The sequence below is a fragment of the Rosa rugosa genome, chromosome 2, assembly GCF_958449725.1.
Source record: "Rosa rugosa chromosome 2, drRosRugo1.1, whole genome shotgun sequence".
In the NCBI taxonomy this organism is placed as follows: domain Eukaryota; kingdom Viridiplantae; phylum Streptophyta; class Magnoliopsida; order Rosales; family Rosaceae; genus Rosa; species Rosa rugosa.
The window spans coordinates 23,267,895-23,277,678 of NC_084821.1; the positions used below are offsets into that span (position 1 = coordinate 23,267,895).

General features: G+C 41.5%; 1 protein-coding gene across 3 annotated transcripts; it reads left to right on the forward strand.

Annotated features, from left to right (window-relative positions):
• The first annotated feature begins 6,133 nt into the window (after positions 1 to 6,133).
• On the forward strand, positions 6,134 to 9,301 carry LOC133734020 (uncharacterized). Of its 3 annotated transcripts, XM_062161680.1 has the most exons (6): positions 6,136 to 6,609; positions 7,107 to 7,218; positions 7,315 to 7,486; positions 7,610 to 7,791; positions 8,372 to 8,500; positions 8,973 to 9,301. In XM_062161680.1, the coding sequence occupies exons 1-5, from the start codon at positions 6,206 to 6,208 to the stop codon at positions 8,495 to 8,497; spliced, it is 996 nt and encodes a 331-aa protein (XP_062017664.1). In that variant the 5' UTR covers positions 6,136 to 6,205; the 3' UTR covers positions 8,498 to 8,500; positions 8,973 to 9,301. The 3 variants fall into 3 exon arrangements, with proteins under 3 accessions (XP_062017666.1, XP_062017665.1, XP_062017664.1); XM_062161681.1 differs by lacking the exon at positions 8,372 to 8,500 and having other exon boundaries at positions 6,135 to 6,609; XM_062161682.1 differs by lacking the exons at positions 8,372 to 8,500; positions 8,973 to 9,301 and having other exon boundaries at positions 6,134 to 6,609; positions 7,615 to 7,755.
• Positions 9,302 to 9,784: the final 483 nt, after the last annotated feature.

The window sequence follows — 9,784 nt, forward strand, 5'->3', positions numbered from 1 at the left end:
TCGATCTGCCTTTCCAGAGCCCTCTCAATTTCGATGACCGTCGTGGCCATGATGATGATGACGTCAACGGTGACGAGGAGGATGAGGACGGGTACGGCCTTGATGACGAGCTGGTGCCGTGGTCGGTGAGCGACAAGTTTGGGCGGAAGAGGATGAGGAAATTGGGGAAGAGGACATTTGCTCAAAGATTGCAAGGAGGTTTCCAGATTGGGTTTTCTCATGTGAAGGTGAGAGATTGAGCTTCAAGTGGTATAATATATTAGTTTTGTGAAGGAATTTTTGAATTTGGTTGATGCTATAAAGAAAAAAGGGTTATGTATGTGAGAGGTTTAATCGTGTTTGTTGTATCTGTTTTGTACAATGTGCTCATGGATTGTGATGTTCTGGATGACTATAAGCTATTGATTGTTGATTAGTTCTTGTATTGATTTGAACTTCGTTGGTTTTGATACAGAAAAAGAGGGCTTTTTGGTGCTCAATTGGGGATTTTGAGATAATGCTGAGGAAGAGAACCATGTCAACTCAAAAGGATCAAGATCAACACCAAATGGGGCATATGCCAATTTCTAATGCTCGGTCTGAGTCACATTTCTAGTATGATGTTCTTGGACCGAATCTGAAAAGCAAATTTTTTTTTTTCCATTGTCCCTGGTCTGTTTGTGGGTTTGAGTCCTATAGGTTTAACAAATTTTGATTTAGTTAGGAGCCCAACTTTGCCTCTAGATTTCAGGGTGTTCTCGAACTCGAATCTAGGCACTGACAATCGACCTTCTATGCTGGGCAATACCATCACAGCTGCTATGGACACCCCAAAACATGCTGCAGACACCCATCTCATCTGTTCAAAGCATCCGGCGAGCTGCTCCGAGCACTCGATAATACTTCCAGCAAGATAAGTTGTTCAAACCTTCAATTCCGCGGTAGAGAGCCGGGCTCAATATCTATAATTTACAATAGCGTATGCATAAAGCATGATTGCAGTATCTCTAGCTCAAACATATTTAACATGGTTTATGATCTGCTCTTCTCCAATTATGATGCCACGCATCAAGTACATGAGACACTTGTCTATTTAACGCATACTATGATCCCACAGCCCTACACATCATTCACACTTGATTATAAAACTTTCTCAGTTTTGTCTTCTTCTTAAGAGCAATTATATAATTACTGTGTGTAAATATATATGTTAAAGACTACACATATATACCATGTGTCCATGCCTTGTCTTTTATGCAATCATAATGGAATCCAGGAATGCATACCTCTTATTCTTCCAGAACCTACACACATATAACATGCATCTATGCCTTGACAAAACTCATCTATCTCAAATCGCATGGAACACATTGGCACTTTGTCCGTGCACATGCTACATACATGTGTCGATGCTCTGTCCATATTCTTTCATGGTTGATTTGTTAGCTACACATGAGAGACCCATATGACTCATTACTTATTGATATAGCATGCTACACTTAGCTTAAATTAATACATCACTTTGCTTACAATCTTATCAAAGTACATATGCAAATTAGTGATGTTGATTTTACAAATCTACATATTAATCATCTATTTTGTTTCAAGGAAATTCAATTATTTCTATAGAGCATTCAACCGCAACTACAAGTTGACGGACATTATCGGAGTACTTTATCCGCCACAAGCAATGGACCGTCATGCTCGGCCAACTCCGCTAACCTCCAAATCGGCATAAGATAAGTAACTATGTCTTATCTCTTACGCTCTTGCAATTAGAGCCTTTGCCATGACTATACATGTCTCCATGACCCTTAAGCATGCCTACAAAATGTTATTAGCAACTTTACTACAAGTACATGCTACACACATACATGCTTAAATGCACTTTCATGTGACAGGCATCTAGAAGCTTGTGACACTTACGACTTAATTAAACATGCTCGGATAAACGACTTGCTCGGGTTACGACTCGCTTGGGTATCGAGTATGGCCACGACTTGCGCTTGGGCCACGCCTCGCATGCTCGCACAGCGCCTACACACTCAACTACACCCAACTTGCTCGAACAACCCAACTTGTTCGATCATGTCCAACATGTTTTACTTAAGCCTCAAGTTCACAAACGCTTCATACGATGTCACCGGGACTACTCCCACAATTTTATATGGACACCGATTACACTTGCCACTATCTATTGTGCATGTTATATGACCATAAGATCCACATATACAACTACCAATATTTTACATGTTCGTACACATTAATGGAATATTGAATTCTTCTACCATTTGTTGTTCGTTACAAATCGAATTCTTTTCGCATTCAATTAATACGAACGGTAACCAATACAACAAAGCATTCTACATATGCGCGTTTTTGTCTCATTGTGCAGGATCAAACGAGTCCCTTCTTGCTTACGGAGTTCGGGGACTTGTAGGGGCTCCGTGCCTCCCGGTTACTTATGCTTGATGACTTTATGATTATAACTCCCCAACCAAGAAGCTCCTCTTACTTGGGGACTTCGAGGACTTGTATCTACCTACTAGCAAGCTAGTTTGCTATCTCACCAAGCATAAGTAACACCCTCTTTGGGACACCCACAAGCCATGGTGAGGCCCAACCGCTACTTGCATCTTGTAGCCCTATGTTCAAGCTACGCTACGGTATCCGGAAGTCGCAAATCCGTGGCCGGGAAGCCACCTTTCCGGCCTTGCCAAGTTGCCTCCAAAATATGTATTTCTATACTAGAATAGTTGTTTGCTTGTCCCACATCAAAAACCATGTAAAGGAGATGACTTCCTTCACCTATAAAAGGAATGCCTCCTCCCACTTCAACATCATCCCGTTACATCTTTTGTAATCCCTTTGGGCCGCAAGGCCCGAACACACTAGTTAAACATTCAAGTGGACGTAGTTTCCCGCTAAGGCGGGAAATGAACCACTATACTTCTTGTGTCGTTCTCTCTCTCTCTCTCTCTCTAAAGCTAACTAGAGACCCCTCGGTCACTAACGTTAACACCTTTAGGTCCCCAAGACCACCTCTTCATGGGCATAAGAGGAGTTGGGGTAGTAGTAAAGTAGGCTTAAGCATCATCAACTCTCGTGATGATGATGATGATGTCAAGTTTTCTGGGAAAGTTCCCAGATCATCAGGGAAGAAGAAGAAGAAGGAAAAAGAAAAAGAAAAAAAATGAATTAACAAAAGAAAAAGGGTACATTGGTCTTTTTCTTTGTTTTTGGTCTTCATGTTCTTGCCACGTCACTTTTTTAACGGAACCGTCACAAATTTTGGACGGAAGCATCACGTTGATATCAAAATTTGTCTTTGGGTATCACATTGATACTTTTGAGAGTTCGGGTTTCAAATTGGCCTTGGCAGCATAGTTTGGGGACGGTGACTGAATTTTTCTATTGGGACCTCCATATTTGCTCATTTGTCCAAATTGTGGCCTAGCTCCAGAAACAATTGAACACATCATCCTACTCTGCCCTATTGCTATATGCACTTGGTTTGCTTGTTCATTAAATTACAAGATTAATGTTCAAGAAATTACATCAATTGAAAGATGGTTGGAACAAATTCTCAAGCTAGCAGGCCGAAATAAGGAGCTTCAAAAAAGTTGTCTTACCACCATTTCCTTCATCTGTTCGGAGTTGTGGAAGAGTAGATTTCAAGCCATTTATCAGGCTACCAATACCCATCCAATGTTGATTGCATCTCGAGCAGAAAAAGCTGCCCTGGAGTTCCTGAAAGCAATGAATCATGGTCATTAGCATGAGCCAGGTATGATTTCCAACTGTACTCCCTCCTCTTCTGTCCCTATTCCTACCTCCCCATTCCCCATTCACAATCCAAATCCCTAAACCCGAAATAAGGAGCTTCAAAAAAGTTGTCTTACCACCATTTCCTTCATCTGTTCGGAGTTGTGGAAGAGTAGATTTCAAGCCATTTATCAGGCTACCAATACCTATCCAATGTTGATTGCATCTCGAGCAGAAAAAGCTGCCCTGGAGTTCCTGAAAGCAATGAATCATGGTCATTAGCATGAGCCAGGTATGATTTCTAACTGTACTCCCTCCTCTTCTGTCCCTATTCCTACCTCCCCATTCCCCATTCACAATCCAAATCACACTCTTTCCTCCCATACCCCAAACATTGCCAACCTTTCACACTTCTTCTCACACCTTATGCAACCTACCCCCATTCATAGTGTCACCAACACTCAAAATCAACAAGCCCCTGACCATCCGTACGTGCACATTCCCAAACTCATCCCACCACTCTCAAACAACCCAAACCAATAACCTCACTGCAACTAATCCCAATTCTGACCATGCCAACCTACAACAAACCCACTTGCATCTTCACAATCAAATCCCAACACAAATTACCCACCATTCACAAACTCATCCCCATAACATAAACCAGAACCCCGATAATCCAAAAACCACTTGGACAAAGCCACCCAATTGCTGCATCAAAATCAATTCCGATGCGACTTGGGATAACAGAGCTAACCTGGCTGGTCTTGGTGTTTTTGTGCGAAATGATAATGGAGTTCTAGTTGATGGTGCATCTCAACATTGCCGATCAAATTTGGCAATTGAAGCTGAAGGAAAAGCTGCCATCCTCGCTCTCTCTCTTGCCCAGAAGTGCATTCACCTCCCTATATATACATATCGAATCGGACTGCCAAGAGCTAGTAAAAGACATCAATGGTATCGACTCCGGTAGAGATTGGAGAATTTCTCCTGTGATTGCTCGAATTCGAGCAGCTCCTCCTCCATGCAGGCAAATCTCATGGTCGTGGATTCCCAGAAAAGCGAATTGCGTAGCCCATCATGTTGCGTCGCTTAGTGTGAGGAAGACATGCCCGGACGTCTGGATTGGCAGGCCGCCGTCTTCCTTGGTCCATGTTCTCTCTCGCGACGGATTACCATGTCCACCGTCGGCGCCAATGGCTGGGTTGAGACCGTAGATCTTGGCGGTCCTTTTTTCTTTTATCGTTGTTTTTTCTTCCGATCCTCTGTAGCTTTTCACGTTTCTGCTCTTAGTTAGCTTGTCTAGTCGTGCCTCTAGTGTGGGCTGTTGACTATGAAAGCTTGATTGTATTGTTTGCTGGGCTTTGATTCTTCTGGGTCTAGTCTGCTTCTTTGCCCTCTGGGCTTTATTGAAAGTCTTTTCACGTCCAAAAAAAAAAAAGTAGAAACGACTACATAAGAAATGGAAGCAAGCTGAGTCTTAGAGAAGAACTGTGTTAGTTGTGCAGCTAGAAGCTCCACTAGATTACTCAATATAGTGAAAGTGAAAACCTTGGATGCTGTCATAAACGTGCCCGAGCCTGAGAAACCATACAAGAAAGTGGCTCTGACGCCGAGAAGTGAGGTGTTTTAATCAAGGCACCAGAAACCTTAGCGCTAGTATTAGGATTTGGGATAACAGACACAGCATATCATTAATCTCCAGAAAACCCCACACAGTGGCTTATGCAGTGCTCTAGAAACTCACAGGTCTGGCAAAGGCCAACCACTTTCTCATATTTGAACCGAATCGTTATGGTGGTGTCGATCGGAGGTGAATTCAAAAATCAATGGAAGGTGGGCTTGTTAGGTACGAGACACCAACTAGTTGCAGATCATCTGAACCCTAGCAGTGGAACCTTTGCGAATTCCCGGTTTGTCCAATTGGATCACGGTGCCAAACGTGACAACATTGATCCTATCATGAACAATGCTCCCTCAGCGCGTGAAGAGGTCACATTACCGATATAACCAAATGACATTTTCTCCTTATCAGACATGGCAAATGTTGCTGCCAAACGGGCTGAAACTTCGTCGACCATCATAGAAAACGGTAGTACTAGAAACCGCGAAGCCAAAAAAAAAAAAAAAAAACCCATAAATCTCCGAAATTCTCTCATTTTTTCTAGCAGAGACGATTGAGCACGAATAGCGGAAAAGACGGTCCCAAAAAGCGAAAACAAACAGACAAGCAAGAAAGTGTGTAATTTCAAAAGTTTCACGATTCAGGTGCCACCAAGCAAGAAATATAAATTATAAAACACCCGAAAAAGACGAAACTAACCCCGCCTCGACGCCCACCCAATCACCTCAACTCCCAGGACCGTTCCGTCATTTACCCTCACAAGACAAGAAGAGAGAGAAAGAGATAAAGCTCAACAGCACTCTTGGGGTTGGGGGGAGGCAGAGAGAGAGAGAGAGAATGGCGACAGAGCAAGAGATATCGCAAGCTTTAGAAGCCCTGATCCACGCCTCCGACGCCCCGACGTTCGCCACTCTAAACGACGTCGTGCAGCAGCTCCAGTCCAAGCTCGGCGGCCACGACCTCTCGCACAAGGCCGACTTCATTCGGGCCCAGATCCACTACCTTCTCCAATCCCACCCGCCACCACCAACTCCCCCTCCTCCCCAGCCTCAACCTCAACCTCCTAAAGACCATTTTGCCCTCCAGCAAAACCCCAATTACCACCCGCCTCCCTCCGCCTTCCAGACCTTCGCCTCCCACCCTCCTCAACTTCCTTCTCCCAAGCCCAAGCCCAAGCCCGAGCCCAGCACTACTCCCGTACCCGCATCCGTTTCCGCCTCCGACCCGCCGCCTAAGGATGGGTACGTGTCTCTTTCTTCTACCAATTTTGTCCTTATTTTCTCGCAAACTCGATACCCAGAAAAATTGTGCATTTCCCAAGTCCATTTCCTTCAAATTTTGTTTGGGTTCGATCAAGTATTGTTATTTGGGCGGGAAATATGTTTAGGGCTACAGTTTTAGGTTGCATAAGTCTTCTGGTGGTCAAAATTTTCTTCTTACATTAATATTTATTAGTTTAAAGGCATTTTATCTAGTAGTGGGCTTAGTCTCCTGTTTCTGTTTGGTTTCAAGTTGTAAGTTAAGGTGTTCATATGTCTTGATTAGAAAGCAGAATGCTTGTCCTTTATGTTCCCAAGTCATATTAAAGTAGAACGACCAAAGCTTGAAACTTGTGAAGATTGATGAACTTTATGTTTTGGGTTGCACGCAAATGACGGGAAAAGATGATTTTAACCAATGTTGTTGTGATAGTATGTTTAGTAATTTTATGTTTGGGAATTTTGTCATTATGTTGCAGCGCTAAACCTAAACCAAAGAGAAAAGGAGGCCCGGGGGGTCTAAACAAACTTTGTGGTGTTTCGCCCGAACTACAGGTCATTGTTGGCCATCCAACTCTTCCAAGGACTGAGGTTCAAGCTCATTCGTCATTGCTATGCATCAGAGTTTGTATATTAACTTCCGGGAGTTTTGACTTATTTATGTTTTTTTTTTTTAATTGAGTTCAGATTGTGAAGCAACTGTGGGCTTACATAAGAAAACACAACCTCCAAGACCCCGGTAACAAGAGGAAAATTATTTGCAATGATGAGCTGCGGTTGGTTTTCGAGACAGACTGTACTGATATGTTTAAGATGAACAAATTGCTGGCTAAACATATCATTGCACTTGAACCTTCAAGTATGTATTTGGTGAAACAGTTCCTTCTTCGTGTGTGCTGTCACACATTTGTGTCTCTGTGTTATATGTTATGCTTGTAAAATTGGATGCATATCTAAGGACTTGGTGTCTTGGTGCTGTCAGAACAGCCAGTTCCCAAGAAGCCCAAGGTTGTCGCGGACTCTGGAACAAAGAGTTCCCAGTCAGGTCCTTCTGTGATAATATCTGAAGCACTTGCAAATTTTTTTGGTGTTGGTGGGAGGGAGATGCTCCAGTCTGAGGTTTTGCAACGAATATGGGAATACATAAAGGTCAACCGTCTGGAGGTATTTTCAGTTTCCTGCTCTTGCCCTCCAATGAAAAAAAAAAAACGCAATATTTTTTTATTTTTTTTTAGCTTACATTGGTCATGTTTATAACTAAGGTTGGTAACAATAGCTTAATCTTTGTTCCATGGTCTTTATTTAGTCAGCAACAGTGGTTCTGTAGTGTCAGTTGATTCATCTTATGCAAGATTAATCTCCAACAAAAAAATGCAATTTTTGGTTTTTTATAGCTTATAATGGTCATGTTTCAGCTACATTTCTGAATGTCTGTACTGATTTTATATATTTGATGTATCTAAAATTAAGGTTGATAACAAGACCTTAATACATTGTCTCTGTTAGCATCTGCGAACTTAGTTTGAGCATTTAAAGGGATGAAAATTTGCACCCTACACTTAACGGCATAGATGTTGTCCAAAGTTGTTTTACAGGTCTAGTTATGAATTTTTTGTTAGCCTGTTCTTATCCTGTAATTTATTTAAACCTTGTAAGTTCACAAATTATTAACAGTTGCAATCTGGGGTATTTACCTTCTTTTTTTTTTCCCCTCTCTCTCTCCCATCTTTAAATACATCTTTAGGATCCTCTGAATCCAATGGCTATTCTATGTGATGCAAAGCTTCAAGATATCTTTGGTTGTGAAAGCATCTCTGCATTGGGAATACCTGAAGTGTTGGCACGTCATCACATATTCAGGAGATCATGATAGGTCTGTAAACGTGGTTTTTCTTTTTCTTTTTTTCTTCGAGCAAGTTCTTGGATGTTAAGTTTATTGTAGTTTTCCTGATCATGTTCTTTTACCAGATAATCTAGTCATTGACATATCTGTCCAACTTATTGTATGAGAGTGTACCTAAACAAATGGTTCAGATTTTATATTATGTTCTGAAAAGTGAACATTTCACACCCCTTCCAACTTTCCAACCATAATATGTTCTTCCTATTACGAAGAGAATGTTTATATTCTTGAATTCAAATGACATGTTGTAATTGCATTGCTTTGAGAGGCTGTCAGCTTTAGTTTGACACTGCTCTTATTTTCGTGATTGTTCATTCTTACATGTCTTGGTTCAACTACCTGATGTAGACATTTAGCTGTTGTCATTATTTGATCCATCCTTCAATACTTTTCTTATTACTGGTCCAGAATAATTAACACAATGTTGGCCATTGCTTTGCAGTTGTAGGCCTGCGACGTGGTAAATTATGCGCCGACGTCGGGACAAACTGATACAGTTCTTGATGTCATGTACCCTCTGTGAGCTTGTATGTACGTCATGTTCTTAGCTGTTGTTTGTAAGTAAAGGACAATGAAATTGTAATATGATTTCATGGGGGTTCTTATTTTCTGAATGGCCCCATGATTTATATGACTTGGCCTGTTAGGGTAGGGTGAGCCGCTAAGCTTATGGAGTTTCTAACACAGCAGTGTAAAATAGGAGACGGTAGAAAATAAAAGCTAATGTAAGATGACTCATTCTCAGTAATGAAAGTGTTTATTTAATTAGTACCCAGCAGCTTCCATTCAAGTTTTGGCTTTGGACTACACATGAAATGCTTATTCATGTGTTAAATTCTCGGAATGTCTTTTAAAGTTTCATGTGGGGAATGATACTATTGATTACATGTATCAATTACGTGCATATACAGCTTAGTTGATTTGTCTACTTAAGTTTTCATTGTTTCGGCCCTTTATATATATTATTCTCCCGTGAGGCGTGACTAAGTAAAACAAGAATTTGCAATAGAAAAGTAATAAGTATGCGTGTGAGATCCAAAACGGTGGGTTGATTGATCAAGCCCTCTTTTGTTCTTTGTTATGCTTCTTGTGTCCCGTGACTGATCTCCTACCGACTAGGCTCACATGGCGCACATAGCTTTGCCTGAGAATATTTAAAAATCAGGATTTCTCTGCTATAAATCAACTTCCAGATTGGAGAGGAATGTACTTCTAAATCAGCTTAATCAGGCAATAATTAGAAAGAATGGCAAG